The sequence below is a fragment of the Boleophthalmus pectinirostris genome, unplaced genomic scaffold (genome assembly GCF_026225935.1).
Source record: "Boleophthalmus pectinirostris isolate CB_2022bp ecotype Guang Dong unplaced genomic scaffold, ASM2622593v1 HiC_scaffold_3, whole genome shotgun sequence".
Lineage (NCBI taxonomy): Eukaryota > Metazoa > Chordata > Actinopteri > Gobiiformes > Gobiidae > Boleophthalmus > Boleophthalmus pectinirostris.
The window spans coordinates 10,453,916-10,476,841 of record NW_026571299.1 but is presented as its reverse complement, the minus strand read 5'-3'; the positions used below and the strand labels follow the sequence as shown (position 1 = coordinate 10,476,841).

General features: G+C 38.5%; 1 protein-coding gene across 1 annotated transcript in view; it reads left to right on the top strand.

The window, feature by feature from the left end:
• ripor3 (RIPOR family member 3) overlaps positions 1 to 22,926 on the top strand; it is an 88,106-nt gene that overhangs the window by 22,132 nt on the left and 43,048 nt on the right. Inside the window, 1 exon segment of the mRNA XM_020920769.2 lies at positions 19,933 to 20,031. Within this exon segment, the coding sequence (XP_020776428.2) occupies positions 19,934 to 20,031 (98 nt within the window). The 5' untranslated portion in view covers position 19,933.

The following is a 22,926-nucleotide window of genomic DNA, read 5'->3' as shown; positions in this document are numbered from 1 at the left end:
AATAAATAAACTTAAAACGTTAGACCCCCACAGTTATGGAGACATGCAAGCTTTAAGCCAGTGTTTTTTTTATGTTAGCTTAAAGTGTTAAAGAGCTCCAGGTGGTTTTTCTTTTGTGGAGGTTGCATACTGTGCTTTTTATGAATTCTGCTCATTTTCACATATTGGGTTACAGGTTTTGTAGCCACAGTGATGACCGGGGAACTGTAAAAAGTTGTTTTGTAAAGGAAATATCTTAAACATTATACGTTAAACTGCCTGTCATTCATGCATGTTTGAGGAATCCTGCATGTTTTGGTTGGCCTTCATCGTTTCGTGAGGACTCAAAAACGAGAGCTAGAGTGGTTCTATATCACTGTTTTTCAAAGACTGGGTTGCAGCCCTCAGGTGGGTCACAAGAGATTTTTTATTTTTTTTGGGTTGCCTTGTCATGATCTGCACGTAGGTCTGCAAAATACAGTTTGGCTGATATGCTCAGACTCTAAAGCACTACAAAAATGCACACAGGCCCACTCATCTCATAAGAAATGTTGAAATGTTGACATGTTTTGTATAATTTTTAATCTTTTTGTAATTATTTTATTGACTGTTTTGTTCCAGTATTGCTGGTTCAATTGAAGGTTGAAAAGAAAAAGAAATGGGCTACAGTCAGGATCTGTTTAAACGAGAACACTTGCGGGTAAAAGCGACAAAATATCTTGTCGTAAGTGCCTTTCGTTTAGACGGTGACAGTGTTTTTGGGGCTTAAAAATGCAAAAATCTGAAACCACCCTCCAGAGTGGAAAAGTTGAATACACTCCGCCGTAGCGTTTTCGTCTACACTGCCCAAGACGCAAAACTCTGGTCAGATCTGCTCATGTCACGTACGAGTTTACGTCACATACATCACCACCGAGCCGCCTGGCATGAATACCCAGTTGGATTCCACACACTTTTACGCCACCGTATGCACACAGATTTCCTCCTGAAAACGCTCGTCTAAATGCAGAATCAAAAGTGAAGACGCGACGCCACTTTTGCGTCTTCTGCTCAGACCGTCATCATATAAACATAGCCTTAATGTCCAAATCTACTTAGGTGTAGTTTTGTGTATTTTACCATGTCAGTGTGTGTCTGTGTGTGCGTGTATGTGTTTGGGTTGTTTGGTTGCGTGGGGTCGGGCAGCTGTCGGGACTGTTTCGGTGGGTGGGTGGATGGAAATGTGGGATTGTTTTTAATCACTGTAAAGCACTTTGTGTTACATTTTGTATGATAAGTGCTTTATAAATAAAGATTGATTTGATTTTATTTGAATAGGCGGCTTATGGATCCTTTTATTGCTGGTTCAATGACTGTTTTTCATTGTCTTAAAACTTGAGTGAATACTAATTGTTCAGAGACACGATCACTCAGTCAACAATAAAATATCCTCATTAATGTTCAATAACGCTCAAATCCCCCTTTATTTTGTGATTTACGAATAATGTCCTATTGACTTGGATCGCAAAGGTTTGTGACTTTTAAAATATGGGTCCCCAGAAAAAAAGTTTGGGAAACACTGACCTATATTATAACAAATTAAGTACCTTTACCTCAGAATATTACTCAAGTAGAAGTAGTGGTCCAAGAAATAATTCAAGTAAGAGTTAAAACTTTTTGGTTGAGGGCCAGTCACCTCCTTGTTTCTATGGAGATGTCATTGCTCTGCCTGGAATGTTCCACAGTATGACATATAAACAGTTCTACCTTACATTTAGTCAATTAAAGGTGGTTTTATAACCCAAAAATATCTAAAAAAAACAAAACCCCAGACATTCTGACTGTGAGTGGGGTCGCCTCTCCACAGATCTGACATGTAACTTGGTCTGGTTTGGTCTCCATGAAGATAGAAAGGTTTAAAGTCATGCTGTGAAACATTCCAGACAAAGCAATGGAGAAAATCATGGAGAAAAGCATTTGATGGACCCTCCGCCATAAAAGTTACACTATGCCTTTAATTTAAAGGGCTCATATTAATACAGGAAGTGCTCCACTGTGTTTTTAAACTCCATACACCTTCACTAGAATCATTTGGATCATTTCAGCACTGAAATTGCCAATATCTACTGAACTAAAAGTAAAAAGTAGGTTGAAAACTACCATAACATGACATCACAAGGTGGAACAGAGCATTTTGAGCTTTGGAGATGTGGACACTAATAATAAAGTGTGACTCAAACATGTGTGAATCAAACAAAACACAACACTGGACAAGTTTTTGAGGAGGTAACAACTTTATAACATAACTTAAACCTCACAAAAGTCAATTTTGTGTAATATGACATCTTTCAACCTGATTTCTTATTTCACATTATAGGCCATGTTTAGTTCTAATTTACTTTTGGCCTGGGTTTTGATCTGGTGGTTCTCAGATGACCAAAAATTTCACCTAGTTGAGAACCAATGGTCCATTCTGATGCGATGTAAATTTTGATTGAAATACTCAGATACTACGAATTATTTAAAGTGGACCTGTTCAGCAAAATCGACTTTTCAGAACTTTAAACCATGTTGTAGTTGTTTCCTTTGTATTCAGAGTGATTCATGCGTGTCTGAGTAATCTTTATTCTCCTGTATTAAAGACGTCATTGCTACGATCGACCACCGCCTGTACACACCCACTGCTCTGTACTTACTTCATTCTCTTGTTTTATCTTCTTTATTTTATTTTTCTGTTTTAGCTATGCATAAGTCATTTTAGATCAATGTTGTGATTTAAAATGAGCAAACTATGACATAATGATCCACGGGTGTCATAGATTATAACTATATAGATGACACAAGCACAAAAGGTCTTCTCTAAGGTTATGTACTTTCATTTACATTAAAAGTGCATTGTGTAACTTTTCTGGTAGAGGCTCCATCAAATGTGTTCCTCTGTGGAGATCAAAAGAAACAGAAAACGCACACCAAGATTCCTGCAGAGGTGCAAATGCAAGGAGTAGCCAGATCAGGGTGAAAAGATGCATAGCACACTCGGTTGGCCAATGTCCAAATACTTTTTTATTAACAAAATAACGTTTCGGCAAAAAAAAAGCCTTCATCAGATATTTTTCTTGTCTTGGACCACAGCACACAAAATGGTTTCCAGCCCAGGTGCCCATATACCTACTCAATGAATGGGAGGTCCCAAAGTGAGGTCACCCAGTGAGTTCAGCCCATTCTACAACAAGAAACAACAATTTACATAAAAAACATTTTATAAAATACAGAAATAGTTTGTCTATCAAAAAAAACATCTTAAATCAAACTCCACATTCAGTCCATGAGGAGTAAGAGTTTTAAGATGGTGAATCCAGAAGTGCTCTCTTTTTGACAGGAGCATCTCTAGATTACCACCTCTAGGGGGCGATGTCATTGCTTTGTCTGGAATGTTTCACAGTATGTCATTATCTTCACGGAGACAAAACTAGACCAAGGTACAGGTCAGAACTGCAGAGAGGCAACCCCCTCACAGTCAAAATATCTGTTTTTGTTGGTATTTTTGAGCTATAAATCCACCTGTAATTGAATAAATGTAAAGGTAGATCTGTTTACTGTGGAACATTCCAGGCAGAGCAATGACATCTCCATGGAAACAAGCAGGAGACAGACCCACAACCAGAAAGTTACACAGTGCACCTTTAAGAAATACTTAATTCATCCATGGATAAAGAAGTGTACATCTTCAAATCTTGGACCTTTATGCTGTGAGTCTCAAATGTTTCCCACTCTGCCACACGTTTATAAAGCAAAACTGAAATTCTGCTGAGTCCATTTTGTGTAGAGAAAAATTACACTAACAGCATTAGCAGTCCCCTCACTAACAGTAGAGTTTATAGGTAAATCTTACATGTAACGGCATAAACATGTGTGAGAGCATCCTTCCTGATCTGCTCACATCATCACCGTGTCTCCAGGTACACACAAATCTATAAACATGTTTGAGTAAGGGACCTGCACGGGGCCAAAACTGTTTCCTTACGATATTTCCAACTCAAATAGTCACATTAAAGGGCCCATCTTGTGCTATTTTCTGATCTGATGTTGTTTCCTTGTCAAAAAACAGACCTGGAGTTGTGTTTTGTTTCGTTCGTACATGTTTAACACACAAATCCTGCATATTTAGGGTTCTTTTCTCGAAACTGAAAACACTCTGTTCCACCTAGTGATGTCATGTGGTAATACAAAAAGTGCTCCAATGTGTTTTTAAACTCCATACACCTTCACTAGAATCATTTGGATGATTTCAGACCTGGAATTGCCAATTTCTACTGAATAAAAGTGTAAAAGTTAGCTGTTAACATGAAAAACACAATTGCATGACATCACAAGGTGGAACAGAGCATTTAAAGGAGTTCTCAAACATGTGTGAATGAAACAAAACACAACTCCAGGTCTGTTAGGCGAAATTTTTTGGGCAAATTTTTGTTGTGGTTATTTTCATTTCTATTCTGATTTCACTTATGTTAGATGCTCCGTTGTGTAAGAATGTAAATCTTTACTTGCCCAAAATAACTAACTAACTAACTAAATAAATAAATGTTTGTGATGAGGATACAACATTCTAACATAGGATCATGAACGTCAAATGGTATTAAATACAGAAACTTTGAAACTACACTTATTTGAACAGCAGCTTCTCGTCATTTCTCATCTTTTTGTAATTATTTTATTGACTATTTTGTTCCAATATTTCTGGTTCAGTTGTATGTTGAAAAGAAAAGGAAATGGGCTACATTCAGGGCCTGTTTACACGAGAACACTTGCTGGTACAAACGACTAAATATTTTGTCGGAAGTGCCTTTCGTTTAGATGGTGTCGGGGTTTGGGGGCTTAAAAACACAAAAATCTGAAACCACCATCCAGAGTGGAAAAGTTGAATATGCTCCAATGTAGCGTTTCCGTCTACACTGCCCAAGACGCAAAACTCTGGTCAGATCTGCTCACGTCGTGTACGAGTTTACGTCACATACCTGGCATGCATACCTGATCGAACTCCACACACTTTGGATAAATTTAAAATAACTTAAACTTAAAAGCAAAAATAGGGCATTTCTTTAACAGATTTTTGAATAGATCTGATGAAAAAAATAAAGAAACTTGAAACAAACTTGTTATTTAGCTTTAGTCTTAGAGCTCACCTATTCTGCAAAATCCACTTTTCAGAGGTTTTAACCCTCAGGCTCAAATAAAATTTTAGTAACAGGAAAAAATTTGATATTTGGGGAAAATGATCATTTCAATGATGATCAATCCTGACTTTTTTTTGAGAGAGACCTTCACATCCAATGTGTTCTGGGATGTTGCAGATTTGCAGCATTGGTCCGGTGTGGTAAATTAACACTGAAGACTGAAAATGATATGAATGCTAACTTTATGTGTATACAACTTTTCATAACAATGAAAACATAAAGCACAGTGTAACAGCTTTACAGTAGCAGAACAACATCACTTTTCCGTGTGGTATTCCAAGAAACAATTTTTATCCTTTGTAAACAACAAAAGTACTTAGCACTTCTGGCAGGCCGTTTGTGTGTAGCCATTCTTGCACAGTCTGCATCATCCACGTTTATCAGCATGGATGGAAAAAAGGCTCCTGAGTAAAAAAATCTCATAAAATATGGATTTGGAGTAAATAGGTAATTGGCATTTAGCTGTTGCAAATCTGCAACACCTGCCTGGAGAGGGTTGTTTTTGGCACAAACACCAGCATGGTCTTGACTTTTTGTTCCACTTTTTTACTTACTCACTTTTTTACTTTTACTTTTTTTTTGTCATTTGACACTGACATTTTAATAGAATTTGTAGTTCATGTTTGAGTAATCCTTTATTATCAGTCTGATAAGTCCTGATCAGTCCAAAGCTCAAAATAGTTCCACCTTGTGATGTCATGTAGTGGTACTTTCCAAGTTAACAATTTTGGCATCCTTTTGAAATTCCAGAGTTTAAAAACACCGCGTATTACCACATTTCATCACAAGTTGGAAGAAAATTTTCCGTTTGAGAAAAGAACTCTTACAAAACATGCAAGATTTGTGTGTTAAATGTGTGTGAATGAAACAAAACACAACTCCAAGTAGATTTGTAATGAGGAAAAAAACATTCTAACATAGACCAGAAAATAGCTTAATATGAGCCCTTTAAATAATACTTTTAGTTTTTTTTTCCTTTGCTTTTTAAGATTTTGTTACCACACTATATTATCCCATGAAGTAGTGTAACATGATACACTTTTTAAGAACTTCAGGAATTTGATGCTGACATTTTAATAGGATTTGTTGTCCAAGCTTGGCTTTCTGGTGTAATCCTGTGGGACATCTTATTCAAAGCCTTCATGGTTTTGTTTATTGATGGATTTAACCACACTGGAGTTCTGATAATACTGCAGAATTTATTCACGTTTTTATCATGAGAGAAGTACTTGGTTTGGCTTGAATTACTGGAGTATTTACGAAAGTCGTGCTTGGACAGATGTCGGTATGTCCTCAAAACAATATATTTTTGTTGTGTTTTAGAGAGAATGTAAATAAGCCTTAAGCGAGTTTCCAAATAATTTCTTGAGAACTCAATAAACTTGAGTTCACAAAGCTAGAGTGGCTATATACAGTATTATAATTAAGTAACTATAATACTTATGATAACTACTCCAGAATATTACTCAAGTAGAAGTAGTGGTAATACTTTTTGGAGAAACCACTGCTCAAGTAGGTGTAATTGTAAGAGTAAATGTTTGAACATCTGATTTATAATTTGAAGTTAAAGGTGCACTGTGTAACTTTTTGGCTGTGGGTACATCAGAAAAAAGTTTGGAGTGAGCAAGAAACTTGAGACAGGGCAACTGAGAGGGTGTGCCATGAAACTTTCCTGGAAGTCATTGGATGGATTGACAAAGCCTGGACTTCAGTGACACCGAAACCATCCTGTCGGGATTCAGAAAGGCCGGAATAATTCTAACTGGAACTGATGCTGAGTCTGACGACAGCTATGCAGAAGAGGAAGTGGTGCTCCATTTTACCTCCGGACGTCACGGAGTTGCTTGGAAGTGACACCGAGGATGAAGAATTCAATAGATTTAGTGATTTGGAGTGAGATGGAGAGTTTGGTAAACGTGTTCTGTTCTGTTGTTTATGCTTTAGTTATCTGAAGAACTGTTCATATGTGACGTTAACAACCTGTTGTTCTCTGTTCTATTGTTATTACTATAATTTGCCCTTTAAAGGTTGTATGGAGGATTTTCATTTTAGTTTCAAATTGTCAATGAAAGTTTAAAATACCATTACAGAGAAGCAGCAGCCTTGTGATTATGATGACCAAAAAAAAAAAAATGAAAATCCATCAACTGTGGACGTAGTGAGGCCAGATAAACATCAGCCAATAGATAACGAGGCTCCCTCATTTTCTATTGGCTGTTAGGTTGTCAATGAAACTCCCTACGTTTCTAGTGTGACTGACTTGCTGGCGCGCGGGGGTTATTTGGTTTATGAGGCGGTTCTTAGCAGCTTTTTCAAACTGTAGCTTCCTCGCAGTTCGCACAAAGTTTGTTGCGATGGCGGACGAGAATCCACGACCAGTTCGCCGCAAAAGAAAGTCAGTTTTTGAGGTCGCTGAAAGAAGAAGAGAAGGAGGAAAAGGAGCAAAGCCAAACTGAGGTGATTCTTGGAGATCTCTTCCAACGATTGCGCGAATGAAGCAGACGAAAAGTCTAAAAACTGATGTGTCGATCCCTAAATTAATTCTAGACAGGTCACTTCAACAGTAATTCTGAACGGGCACTGGCTGTAAACAAGTGTGATTTCTAGAGTAAGGAGACGGGAGGAGATGTTTCTACTGAAGGAGCTGTGCAGGAGGAAGGTGGTGTCATTCATGCACAACATTTGAAAAAGGACTGTCACTGTATTTCTTTTCCCTTAAAAAATCCTCTATACAACCTTTAAAGGGACAGTTCGGAATTTTGGACATAGGGCCTTGTTTCCTAGTGAGCCAGAGTGTTGGAGACGTGTGGAGACACTTTTTTTAAATATTCCATCCAGTCCTTGTATTTGCAGAGGTCACTGGTGCTAGGCTAGTGCATGTCAATGTCCATAGTTATCCTGCCACTAAAAACAGTCTTACCCACTCCACAAAACACCTGAAGCAAAACTATTATTACACCAGACTGTCGGTGTAAACGTCTGTGTTGACTCTGGCTCACTAGGAAATGAGAATGTCCAAAATTCCAAACTGTCCCTTTAAGATAAAATGTCCGTTCCTGGTCTCTGATTTTTACATACTTACATACATTTCCCCCAAAAAGTGCGACTTATATATGTTTTTTTTCTTCTTCATTACACATTTTTTGGCTGGTGCGACTTATAGTCCAAAAAATATGATACTTGGAGCTGTGATTTGTTTCACTCACACATGTTTGAGTAACCCTTTATTATTAGTCTGCCTACATGTCCAAAGCTCAGAATGCTCTGTTAAACCTTGTGATGTCATGCAGTGGTAGTTTCCAAGCTGAGGATTGAAAACTGAATGTTAGGGAGGACAGGCCTAAGCTGAGGAGGAGGAAGAGGAAGAAGAGGAGGGGTAAATGTGATAAATACAGGAGGTCCTTTAAAGGTGAGGCGGAAAATAGCAAAATATCCTTGAGATGAATGTGGCGATGAGACAAAGAATCATATGAAGGAAGACCGAGGAAGTTTTTTTTCTTTGCAATGGAAATATTTTGAAATGAAGTGTGATGAGAGACTGTACTGATGCTTTATGGCTTTTATGGGAAAAACACACATGGGTCAACCACAAATAAAGAATATCTACATGAGTTAACAATCCTCCTCATATTTGATACTTTGCACTGTGGTGGGGGTTGTGTATCTATGTCTATGGCGAATGGATGTCTATCAGCAGTCCTCATGGTTACACAATCCGCACATTAGCAAACACTGACAAAAAAGTTTTAAGATGATCTGAAAAAAAAAACACAAAAATGGATTTAAGCAACACATTTTCAGGAGCCTGTGATCAGTACAAGCTTTCATGGTTTAAGTGTTTGATTTAGGTTTGTTTAACTTTAATTTATTAAGAACAGCAGGGGGAAATAAACATTTAGAACATTCCTTGACAATTATTATTATATAGTTATTATTCAGGAACATAGTCGCCCAAGTTCATCGTTCTAAGAATAAGTCTATTTTTATCTGAAGTTGTTCCATGATATAGACTTGTTTTAGTCTCTGTGTCCATTCTGTCCATTTTGGTCTTAAAATGTTTGTATTAACCCACTCTACATGATCTCGATGTTTATATTTTATTGTTTTGTCCGTTAATAAATTCCTATTACTTATTATTATCCTATAACTGCCAGCCCCAGTGAGCTTCATTTGACTGGAGCCGAACACTATGGGTGATACGCTGATTACTCTAAAAACTTGTTTATCCAGTCGACAGAATAAAATTTCTTTTGCAATTCAGCTTGTAATGCGTTTAAAGGTGCGCTATTTAACTTTTCCGATGGAGAATGCTAGGCCTACTGTATAACATCATCATTTTACCCTCTTCAGTTTTCATTTTTCTTTTTTTCATATGAGGTTTAATTTGAATAATGTGACGCTCTCCCTCTCCCTGATCACTGATAAGATGTTCTGGTGATCTCATGGCCCTATCCTCCCTGTTTTTATCTTTCTCCTGATGCGATTATAACACGACTGTTCTAAATTCATTTGAAATCATCCCTAGTGGAGTTCGCAAAGACCCCACATCAAACATCAAACATTTAGTTAAAGATGCACTATGTGACTTTTTTTATTTGGGAGTCCATCACCTGCTTGTGTCTAGTAATATGTGTTTGCTTTGTCTGGAATGTTTCACAGTATGACATATTAAACAGCTCTACCTGACATTTATTAAATTACAGGTGGTTTTATAGCTCAAAAATATCTAGAAAAACAGGCACTCTGACTGATCTGATCTGTAACTTCAATCCAATCTACTTTAGTTCTATAGCACATTTTAGAAACATGACAGTTTCCAAAGTGCTGCACAGATAAATCAATAAAATAAAAGGCATTTAAAAAAAGACAAGAAAGCTAAAAAGGATTAAAATAATAAATAAACATAAATAATAATAATAAAAAAAATACAATAAAATAAAACAAATAAATATCAAAACAAATAAATAAAATAAAATAAATAAATAAAATTTTATAAAGGACACAGAGGACCACACAACTCACGGGGTGTTAAAAGCCAGAGAGTAAAAGTGGGTGTTAAGACGAGACTTAAAAGACTCCACTGTGGGGGCTGTTCGGATGTGGACGGGCAGAGCGTTCCTGAGTTTGGGGCCGGCCACAGAGAAGGTCCTGACCCCCCGGGTTTTAAGTCTCGTCTTGGACACCACGAGCTGGATTTGGCCCTCGGACCTCAGAGCGTGTGCACGGGGGAGTAAATCTGGATGAGGTTTAAAATGTATTGTGGGACCAGTCCATTCAAAGCTTTAAAAACAAACAATAAAATCTTAAAATCAACTCTAAATCAAAGAGGAAGCCAGTGCAACAAAAAAAAAAAACCACAAGGATTGGTGTGATATATTCTCATTTTTTGTTTCCCATTAAAAGTAATGCTGTGGAGTTCTGGTCTGGTTTGGTCTCCATGAAAATAGTAGATAAGTTTAATGCTATACTGTGAAACATTCCAGAAAAACCAATAACATCTCCATGAAGAAAAGCTTTGGACAGACCCTCCGCCAGAAACAGTTACAGAAATGTTACTCAGTGCACCTTTAAGTTATTAAAAAATGCATTTGGACATACTGTTTCTGATTCATTTTAAACAGTTTGCAGTGGTCCACAATTATCCCTCACTGACCTTATGCATTCAGATCATTCCAATATTTCACAGTGATGTTAACAGCACACTTCCTGATTTTTTGATAATTTAGGCGCAGACAGTACACAGCGGACATGTTTTGATCTCAAGAGCAGCTTATATAATTTTTGTGTGTACCGGGACAAGACAAATTTAGCCTGAATACATGGGAAAATATCATCTGCAGTAAAAACATTATAAGATTAAAGGTCCAATATTTTCCATTAGAATTTCAGACTTTTCAATGTCTTAGCCTTGGTATTTACGATTTTATAACTTCAAATTATGTAAACAAGTGGATGGCAACAAATAGCAATAAAATTCCTGATTTCTGAGATTGCAATAAGATGTAAATAAGGCTGAACACAATAGCTGCTAGTTCTGAAGTCCATTAGCTGCAGAAATAATGACTTTTATGAAGGTGAATGGACTTTAAAAACAAAGGCTACATTTAGACTGCAGGCCTTAATGCTCAATTTGGATTTTTTTGTGAGGTCATTCACATTTCCAATTAAATGTGACTTGTATGTGATCTCCAGTGTGAACTTTAAACGTCCCAAAAGTGTCTTGCATGTGCATTGGAGGACACAACAACGTCACATGCAGCGAGTGTGCTCAGTGTTTATGGAAGAAGCCTAAACATGGACGTGAGCATTGAGTACCTGGAGATTTTAAAGTTGCTGTCGTACCGGAGCCAGAACATGTACAACTTATTTGTTTTAAAAGAGGAGATTGAGAAGGAGAAGGATGAAGTTTGTGGCCGTGGCGTTTTGTGGGGCAGTGGCAGCAATGTCCGAAGAAATTAACATGTGGGTGTGGAGTCGCAGCCAAGAGTGGTGGGATTGTTACGTGCTTTGCTGCTTCACTGACACGGAGTTCTGACACAATTTCTGTATGACGAGAAGAACGTTTGTGTACAGTTGTGACGTGTAGGTGGGATGAATGCGACCTGGCCGTTCAGACTGAAGTCGCATGTCAAAAGATCGGATATGTATTGGTTTTAGGAGCACATATCCAAGTGTCCTGGGTCGCATTTGAAAAAATCGTATCTGTGTTGTTTAGACTGACATTAAAAGATCAGATACAGGTCACCTAGGGGCAAAAACATTGGATTTGGGTCACTTCAGGCTGCAGTCTGAACGTAGCCAAAGAGCACTTCCTGGTTGAATTAACACTTAATGACATCATCAAGTGGAACTAAGTGATTTGAGTTCAAGCGAGGGACACAGACTAAATAGTAGGATTACTTGAGCATTGGGAAATGAAACAAAACCCGACCATGGGCGTGTATTTGATGAGGAAGCATTACAGCATGGTCCAAAAAAGTTTAAGATAACTTTTTGGTTGGAGATCCATCACGTTCTTGTTTCTATGGAGACGTCTTTGCTCTGCCAGGAATGTTCCACAGTATGACATTAAACAGCTCTACTTTATGTTTATTCAATAACAGGTGATTTTATTGCTCAAAAATACCTAGAAAAACTGAAATTCTGACAAATCTGACCTGTAACTTGGTCTGGTTTGGTCTGCATGAAAATAGTAGATAGTTTTAATGCCATACTGTGAAACATTCCAGACAAAACAATAACATTTCTACAGAGAAAAGCCAGAAAAGTTACACAATACACATTTATAAGCATAATTTTAACAGATCTTTGAATTAAGATAACCACTCTGGCTTTCACTTAGATCATTTAGAAAGCAGTTGACTCATTATCGTTGCAAAGTTGTAAATGTTCCTCATGTTATCTTGTGTTTTCGCCAAGTTTCATCCTTCACATTTGGCCCGATGCCAGGAGCGAAGGAGAGAAGTGATTGGCCGGTTTGGGAGAGGTCAGAGGTCACGATGACTCATGCCCCCGGGGAGATAAAGTATGCAGCTGTGGACAGAGGAGTACTCAGACTCAAAGTACATAAGCTCTTAAAATAGTACACTCAGTTAATGGTCGTAAATCAAGGCATTCATTCTCAAGCACGTTTTCAGAGCATATTTTACTCTCACTTCACCCAAACTATGTGCAAGTACAAGTAGAAAAGTACTGTAGTTCAGCAAAATTTGGAGGCATCTATATTTAAAGATGCACTATGTAACTTTTTGGTTGGAAATTTGTCACCTTCTTGTTTCTATGGATCATTGCTCTGCCTGGAATGTTCCACAATATGACATAAAACAGCTCTACTTCACATTTATTCAATCACAGCTGGTTTTAGAGCTCAAAAATACCTAGAAAAAAAGACATTCTGACTGTAAGCAGGGTTTCCTCTCCACAGATCTGACCTGTAACTTGGTCTACTTTTTACTTGTACTTCACTACATTTGAGAGCAGGTGTCTGTACTTTCTTATTCACAACATTTTTAATAGGACTGAAAAGTAGAAGTATTTTTTAGGGGTGTAACAATAACAAAAATATCAAAGGTTTCTCAGTATTATCGTGGACCATCACAATATATCGAATCTTAAGTTTCTTGGCTTAAATTCATTGTTATGGTGCAGCAATAGCTAAAAAGACAGGGAACTACATCGACCATAATCCTTTGCTCCGTTTTAGTGCAAACTACATGAAGAAATAGCAGTTCTAAGCACTTTTAAGTCCTAGTTCTTTGAATTAAGTCTTGTCAAGGCATTTTAAGAGAAAAAAGTAACATATTCACAATTTTGTAAGCCTCCACAAAATATCGCAATAAATATCGTACCATGAGATGTATAGCATGAAAATATCATACAATGAGATTTGGATATTGTTCCATCCCTAGTATTTTTATTATAGTTTGAGACCTGCTGAAAAGGCTGGTGTATTTAATGTTTAGAATGTGAGCAAACAAAAATATACAAATAAAAACTGCTAGGAAAAAAAAAGTCTATTGAATAGTTTCAATTGAACATTTTTCTAAAATTTTTATCAAAACCACTACATTTGAAGCTTTAATAGACCTGAAAATCTGTCCAAAATACTCTTTAAGTACATTTTTAAACAGGTACTTTAATACTTTTACTTAAGTTAATATTACATGTTATACTTTTACTTTTACTTGAGTAGTTTTTTGCTCCAGTACTTTTACTTTAAGGGCCTGTTTACACAAGAACTCTTGCGGGTAAAAACGACAAAATACTTTATCCGAAGTGCCTTTCGTTTAGATGGTGACGGCGTTTTTGGGGCTTAAAAAAGCAAAAATCGGAAACCAGTCTCCAGAGTGGAAAAGTTGAATACACTCCACCATAGCTTTTCTGTCTACACTGCCCAAGACGCAAAACTCTGGTCAGATCTGCTGAAGTCGCGTACGTGTTTAGGTCACATACATCTCCACCTAGTCGCCTGGCATGCATACCCAATCGAATTCCACACACTTTTGCGTCACCGTATGCACGCAGATTTCCTCCCAAAAACACTTGTCTAAACGTGGAATAAAACGTGAAGACGCAACGCCACTTTTGCATCTTCTGTTCTGACCATCATCATGTAAACATAGCCTAAGGTGCACTGTGCAGCATTACAGGTGTTTCTATTGCTCAAAAAAACAATAATTCCTTCTGTGAACAGGGGCGACTCTCCACAGATCTGACTTGTAAAGTAGCATAGCGCTGTAACCTGCTTGTCTCCCTCGTGATAAATGGGTTTAATCTGTACCGTGGAACATTCTAGACAAAGCAATAACATTTCCGTGGCGGACCCTTCACCACAAATGTTACGCAGTGCACCGTATACTCTTCTCACATGACTTCCTCGATCTCCCACACTCTGCTCCTCCAGTGTCCAGACAGTCCACATGTCAAACAGCTCCAGCTCTCGTTTATGCTAATGACTCCAACGAGCAGCTAATTCTTTTCTATTGGAATCAGATGTTGGAGGATTGAAGGAAATACAAATGGGTAAAAGGTGAACGCTGTCAGATAATGACTTCAAGATAGAGCGATATTTAAAGAGGCTCCACATTTTCATCACTCCACATTTTAAAGCTGTGAGCAAGAGAGGCCCTGTATTACGCAAAATTTACTCATGTGAGCTTTAAGATTATGTTATGACGTCATTGCTCTGCCTGGAATGTTCCACAGTATGACATTAAAAAGTTCTGCCTTACATTTATTCAATTATAGATGATTTTATAGCTTAAAAATACCTAGAAAAACAGGCATTCTTACAGTGAGCGGGTCGCTTTTCCACAGATCTGACCTGTAACTTGATCTGGATCTTATTTGGTTTCCATGAAGATACAGTGAAACATTCCAGACAAAGCAATAACATCTCCATGGAGAATAGCATTTGACAAACCCTCCACCAAAAAAGTGACACATTGCACCTTAACAAATCACAATACAAAGAAATCAACACATTAAAAAATCATCTTAAAGTAATAATAATAAATAAACAAAGACATGAAATGAGAGAGAAGAGAGCAGTGAGAACAAACAGTTTTGGTGGATTCATAAAACTTCAGTTAACTACACATTTTCCACATATTTGAGTGAAGAGAAGTTAAGCAGTGAGTCATAGAAGAATGTGCCAAACAAACACATTTTTACAATTACTTTAAAGGTGCATTGTGTAACTTTTCTGGTAAAGGGTCTGTCAAATGCTTTTCTCCAAGGAGATGTTACTGCTTTGTCTGGAATGTTTCACAGCATTACATTAAACCATCCATCCATCCATTTTCTTCCGCTTATCTAAGGTCGGGTCGCGGGGCCAACAGTCTGAGGAGGGCCTCCCAGACTTCCCTCTCCACACACACGTCCTCCAGCTCTTCCAGGGGGATCCCGAGACGTTCCCATGCCAGCCTAGAGACATAGTCCCTCCAGCATGTCCTGGGTCTTCCCCAGGGCCTCCTCCTGGTGGGATGTGCCCGGAACACCTCCTGAGGGAGGCGTCCAGGAGGCATCCGAAACAGATGCCCGAGCCACCTCAACTGGCTCCTCTCAACGTGGAGGAGCAGCGGCTCTACTCCGAACTCCTCCCGTGTGACTGAGCTCCTCACCCTATCTCTAAGGGAGCGCCCAGCCACCCTGCGGAGGAAACTCATTTCGACCGCTTGTATCCGCAATCTTGTCCTTTCGGTCATTACCCAAAGCTCATGACCATAGGTGAGGGTAGGAACGTAGACTGACCGGTAAATCGAGAGCTGTGCATTTCGACTCAGCTCCCTCTTCACCACAACAGTCCGATACAGTGACCGTATCACTGCCGATGCTGCACCGATCCGCCTGTCAATCTCACGCTCCATCCTCCCCTCACTCGTGAACAAGACCCCGAGATACTTGAACTCCTCCACTTGAGGTAAGGACTCTCCACCCACCCGGAGAGGGCAAGCCCCCTCTTTCCAGTCGAGAACCATGGCCTCGGATTTGGAGGAGCTGATCTTCATCCCAGCCGCTTCACACTCGGCTGTAAACAGCCCCAGTGCATGTTGAAGGTCCTGGTTCGATGAAGCCATCAGGACAACATCATCTGCGAACAGCAGAGATGAGATCCTGTGGTCCCCAAACCGGACCCCGTCCGGCCCCTGACTGCGCCTAGAAATTCTGTCCATAAATACAATGAACAGAACTGGTGACAAAGGGCAGCCCTGGCGGAGTCCAACATGCACTGGGAACAGGTCTGACTTACTGCCGGCAATGTGAACACAGCTCCTGCTCCGGTCATACGGGGACTGGACAGCCCTTAGCAAAGGGCCCCGGACCCCATACATTAAACCAGTCCTTCTCCAATAGTGGGTGCAATACCGTACTAGAATAAAGTGTAATTGCACATCCACTGCAGTAGTTGGCAGTGGCGCTCTCATTGTCAGAGTGTGCGCAGAGAGTATTAGCGCTATTTGTTGTTGTTTTTTTGCAGCGAGCAAAGGCACACACAGCTCAGAGCAGGAAATATGAAGTGCAGAGAACAAACTGTAAGTGAAGTGTATGTAGTGCTCGGCTTCACTGTGACTACGGTGGGAAACGAGGAAAGACCGCTGTGTTTACTGTGTCTAAAAATGTTGACAACGGACAGCATGAACCCAAATAAATTATTGTGTCACTTAAAGACATTACACCCCAATCACGCGTATAGGCCACTTGAGTTTTTACAGCAAAAACGTGCCAGATATTGCCAACATTCATCCTGCTTTGTGAATGCTGCTTCAGTAAACCAGTGAGCTCTGTCGTATCAAATAGCAGAGGAGCTGATACTGCCTGCAGCGGACATCATGTTCAAAGACGACACACAGGAGCAGACTGCCTCATGACCAGTGTTGGTAGTAATGTGTTATAAAAGTAATAAATTATTATAATGCATTGCTTTTTGCTGTAATGCGGCATTACAGGGGAAAAAATTTTAATATTTTACTCTGTACAAATGTCAGTAATGTGTGTCACAATGTTTTTTTAACCCGGACTGAAGTGGTGGGTTTTTCTTCATACAAATTTGCTAAAATCTCCGCGATATCAGCAGCGGTGAAAGGCCATCATTACGGTTCTGAGTGTTGGGACGGGCCTGGAGGTGCACCCATGTAAACCGTCAGGTAACCATGGGCGAAAGGACCGCCGTGCTCCACGGGACTAATCACAGTTGACGCCCGATCGCGCTCTGCGACACCCTGCTCAACGTGCTCAGGGTCCTCTCAGCGGAGGTCTATATTCCAAGTCCAAGTCCATGATTAGTCCTGGTTTAGACCTGGTTTAGACCTGATTTAGACCTGGTTCAGTCCTGGTTCAGCTCTGGTTTAGTCCTAGCTTCACATGCTGCGTGTGTCCCGGGAGTCGCTTTGGAGACGCGACTAAAACGTTTGCTCTCGAATGTAGGCGACTGAAGGCGAAGTTGCGATTTGTCCACATTTTGTAGTGGTTCTGTGGAATGGGGAGGCGTAAAATGTTTTCTTCTTTCTATCTTTGAGAAGCACTTCATGGAGACCAAACCAGACCAAGTTACAGGTCAGATCTCTGGAGAGGCGATCCGTTCTTGGTCAGAATGCCTGTTTTTCTAGATATTGTTGAGCTACAAACCCACCAGTAATTGAATAAATGTTAAGAAGATGTCAAAATTCAACTCAAAAGCTTAGCTGAGAAGTAAGTTTGCTTAGTGTAAACATGGGCCGAAGTCGTATAATAGCAAATGTAGCCCTGTGTTTGAATGTTTGAGTTGGCAGTGTCTCAGTCATTGTACTTTCCTTTATAACACAAATGTTTGCTGTTTGGGGTTGACCATAGGGATATCACTGTCTGTAATCGATGGGATTATGATAACCACTAAGTATTTAAAACTAGACAAATGTTTCAGAAAATACTACAGAAATGTTGAGTTTTACCACAACGTTGAGTTTTTTGTGAAGCTCAGATACAATGTTGAGGTCACGCTTTGTTATAAAAATAAAAGCAAATACTGAGAATTTCTGGGAATTCACATTTTTGTTATAAAGTCTTAAAGGTGCATTGTGTAACTTTTCTGGTGTAGGGTTCGTCAAATGCTTTTCCTCCGTGGAGATGTTATTGCTTTGTCTGAACCTTTCTATCTTCTTGGAGACCAAACCAGACGAAGTTACGGGTCAGATCTGTGGAGAGGCGACCCTGTTCACTATGAGAATGCCTGTTTTTGTAGGTATTTCTGAGCTATAAAACCACATGTAACTGAATAAATCTAAGGTAGAGCTGTTTAATGTCATACTATGGAACATTTCAGGCAGAGCAATGACATTTCCATAGAAACACAAACACAACGGACCTCCATTGTCTGCGTACTTTGGTGTATGAGTGTGTTTGTGAATGAGTGAGTGGTTTCTTGATGTAAAGCTTTGAGTTCCTTGAAGGTCAAAAAACTCTACACTACCTGTCAAAAGTTTTAGAACACCACACTTTTTTTTGTTACTGTTTATTGTGTCATTGCGAACTGAAATGAAACCATAAAACAAAAAAGCAATCAGAGTTGAAAAATAAATCATGGAAGCAATGTATAAACCAAGACGTATTCTAAACTTTTGATTCATGAAAGTGTCCACCTTTGGCAGATATAACAGCTGAACGCACTCGTGGCTCGTTCTTTTTTACAATAGAAATCAAATATTCTTCAGAAAGTTCTTCCCAAGTCTGTTCCAGAAGTTCCCATAAATGTGTGGCACTTGTAGGTTCCTTGGCTTTCACTCTTCTGTCCAGTTCATCCCAAATCAGCTTGATGGGGTTTAAGTTTGGAGATGTTTTCAAGCTTATCATCTTGTTGTTTTTCCTGTGGTAGATGCGTAATACCTCCTCTTTAACCCTACGGACTTGCCTTAAAAGAGACATATTATACTTTTTGGGTCTTTAGTACTAAATTATAACATCAGCAGATCATTACTTCACATTTTGTTCATTTTTAACTGCAATATTAATCTAAAATGGCTTATTAATGAAACAGTTTGACATTTGACTTCATGTTGAACTTTAGAGCTGGTGAGTCTAGCCTCTTCTCAGTGTTATTTTAACAAGCAGCAGATTTTCATTACGTTACATTATGTTCTTACTGTTGAAAAAAGGCTGTGTAATTGTAATGCATTTTTAACCCTTAATATTTAACCTGGAGTCTGAATGTTCTTAACTAATCATAACTAAGTACTGTGCAGTGAGCGGAGATAAGGGGCAGGTGAAAACAGAAAACAGAATGTATTCTAAACTTTTGATTCATGAAAGTGTCCACCTTTGGAAGATATAACAGCTGAACACACTCGTGGCTCGTTCTTTTTACAATAGAAATCAAATATTCTTCAGAAAGTTCTTCCCAAGTCTGTTGCAGAAGTTCCCGTAAATATGTGGCACTCGATGGGGTTTAAGTCTGGACACTGTGCTGGACACTCCATGTTTTCAAGTTTACCATTTTGTTATTTTTTCCTGGGGTAGTTTTGGCAGAGCTTGGGCTTGTGTTTTGTTCTTTTATCTTATTTTTTTAACCTCTGTCTGTTCAGTTCTTACCTTTGTACCATTTCAAGCTCTTCATTGGACTTGCACGACTTGAATCACAATAAATAACTGGAAAAATTTGGGTGTTCTAAAACTTATGACCGTTAGTGTATATAGAAATGTGATGATTTAACATTTACCATGATAAAGGCTGTATTGTAATTATAGTATTGTATCCTGTGTGTTTCAGGATGTCTGTGAAGCTGAAGTTTGACTCCCCCGCAGACGGAGGGCTCATCTCCAGGACTCGCTCCTTCACTGGACTCAGCTCTCTGTCCGGGCGCAGGCGGTCAGTAAAACATATTTGAACATTTTTGTTTGACTATTTTAGCTTTTTTTCAAACTAGAAAAACTTTAATTGATCCACAAGGGAAATTATTTGGACACAGTAGCTCACACATCAATATAATAAAATAACAGAGCAAAAATATAAATGTAATAATAAATTCTAAATAAGAAGCAAAAATAGCTGGAGACTGGTGTCAAATAAGGCATAATTATCACAAGGGTTATTTATTACATAAGGGTGAGTTATTGTACAGTTGCTCCTCTGTGTTTTTAAAGTCCTTTCTTTTCTATTTTGACTCAAGCCGTTACTGTTTTAAGCTTAGTTCAAACTCTCTACAGTGCGATGGCAGCTTGAGTTTTGTACGTAGAAATGATTTCAGCTACATGCATATATTTTACACACAACATGAAAGTCCAGTTCAACAGTAAAATAGTTTAAATAGTTAAAAAGTTTAAATAATGCACCATTTTAGATCTTTAAGGTACTAAATAAAACAAAAAACGCGCATCAAAGTTCTTTTACAGATGCAAAGGCATAGAACAGCAATTTAAGGGCCTGTTTACATGAGAACGCTTGCGGGTAAAAGCGACAAAATATTTTATCGGAAGTGCCTTTTGTTTAGACGGTGACAGTGTTTTTGGGGCTTAAATCTGCAAAAATCTGAAACTACCCTCCAGAGTGGAAATGTTGAATACGCTCCACTGTAGCGTTTCCTTCAACACTGACCAAGACGCAAAACTCTGGTCAGATCTGCTCAGGTTGTGTACACGTTTACATCACATACATCACCACCTCGTGTCATCACCTAACCACCTGGCATTCATACCCAATCGAGTTCACACACTTTTGCGTCACCGTATGTACGCAGATTTCCTCCCAAAAACACCTGTCTAAATGCGGAATAAAAAGTGAAGATGCGAAACCACTTTTGCATCTTCTGTTCAGACCGTCATCATAGCCAAAAAGTGAAAAAAAAAAAGTCCATAGCACACTCAAATGGCCAATGTCCAAATCATTTTTTCTTGTATACTGGGGTTAAAAGCAAAAAAAAAAAAAAAATCTGACAAAGGTTTTTTTCCCAAACCGTAATTAAAAAAAAAGCTTTTGGATCTTTAAGGTGCACCATGCAACTAATGTCTGTCTGTGAAACATTTAAGGCAAAGCATTGACATCTCTATGAAAACTAGCTGGTTTCCATAGAACCCCTCACCGCAAAAGTTACACACTGCACCTTTAAATAAGATCAGTCATGGATATTTTAGTCCAGTGTTCTTCTTTTCTTCCCAAACTTTTCCAAACTTCTGGGGACTCATATTTTAAGTCACAAACCTTCGCGTCCCAAGTCAATAGACATTATTCGTAATTCACAAAATAAAGGTGGATTTGACCATTACTGAACATTATCAATGAGGATATTTTATTGTTGACTGACTGATCGTGTCTCTCTGAACAGTTAGTATTACTCAAGTTTTAAACAATGAAAAACATTAATTGAACTAGAACTACAATAAAAAGATCAGTAAATCGCCTATTTGGATGTTAAATGTAGCCCATTTCTTTTTCTTTTCAACATTCAATTGAACCAACAATATTGGAACAAAATAGTCAATAAAATAACTACAAAAAGATTAGAAATTATACAAAATTTGTCTTAACATTAAACATTTCTAGGAGATAGGTGGGCCTGTCTGCGTTTTTGTAGTGCTTTCCAGTCCAGGTTGCAGGAGGAGAGCGCAGCAGCAGATCAGGAGCAGCATTCAGTCTGTTTCTGTGTTTTGTCTTCATCTTTGGAAGCACAGAAAATCTCATGTTTCAGAACTGTACACTGCAGACCTACACGCAGATCATGACGAGGCAACCCCCCCAAAAAATCTCTCATGACCCGCCTGAGGATTGCGACTGAGTCTTTGGGAAACAATGTTTTAGATGATTTTATGATTAAGTCTGGAGAGAGTCTTTGCACAAACTTGTCGTCTGGACCCACAGAGCAGGGGGAGGTTCAAAACACAAGAGGAATGCACTTCCTGTTGGACACACACACACACATACACACATACACACACATACGCACACATGTTGGGTTTCCATATGTGTTGAGGACATTACATTGACTTGCATTCACTTCCTGGTGACTAACACTAACCTTAAAGATGGAAATGCAGACTTTTTCTACCAAGTTGTAGTGTTGTTCCCTCATCAAAAACACGCCTGAAGAGTCAATTTTCCATAATATAGAAGCTTTAAGTTCTAAATAACAGTGTGGACTAAATGCAACTACAGAGTGTTTGGTTTTAAATGATGTGATTATGTTGAATTCATAAAATGGACATGCAATGAACATTTATGAAATCATCTTAAATAAATACAACAGACGTAAATGATCTCCAGGACTTTATTTACATTATCATTAGAAAACAAAACATGAAATTACAGTGGATTTTAGGAATTCAGAATCAAGGCAAATGCAATCCATAAAATATATAGTTGTATTTATCATTTTAATAAAACTTAAAGGGCCCATATTACACTGTTTTCTGATCTGTTATAATGTTCTTTTCTCATCGCAAACACACCTGGAGTTGTGTTTTGTTTCATTCACACAAGTTTAAGACACAAATCCTGTATATTTAGGCTCAGGTCTTCTCTAAACTGACAACTAAACACTGTGTTCCACCTTGGTTGTACAGGAAGTGCTCCAATGTGTTTTTAAAGTCCGTACACCTTCACTAGAATCATTTGGATAATTTCACTTCATGACATCACAATGTGGAAAAGAGCATTATGAGCTTTGGAAATGTAGACAGACTAATTATAAAGTCAACTCCAGGTATGTTTTTGATGAGATAACAGCATTATAACATGGCTTAAAGCTCACAAGAATCAAGTTTGTGTAAT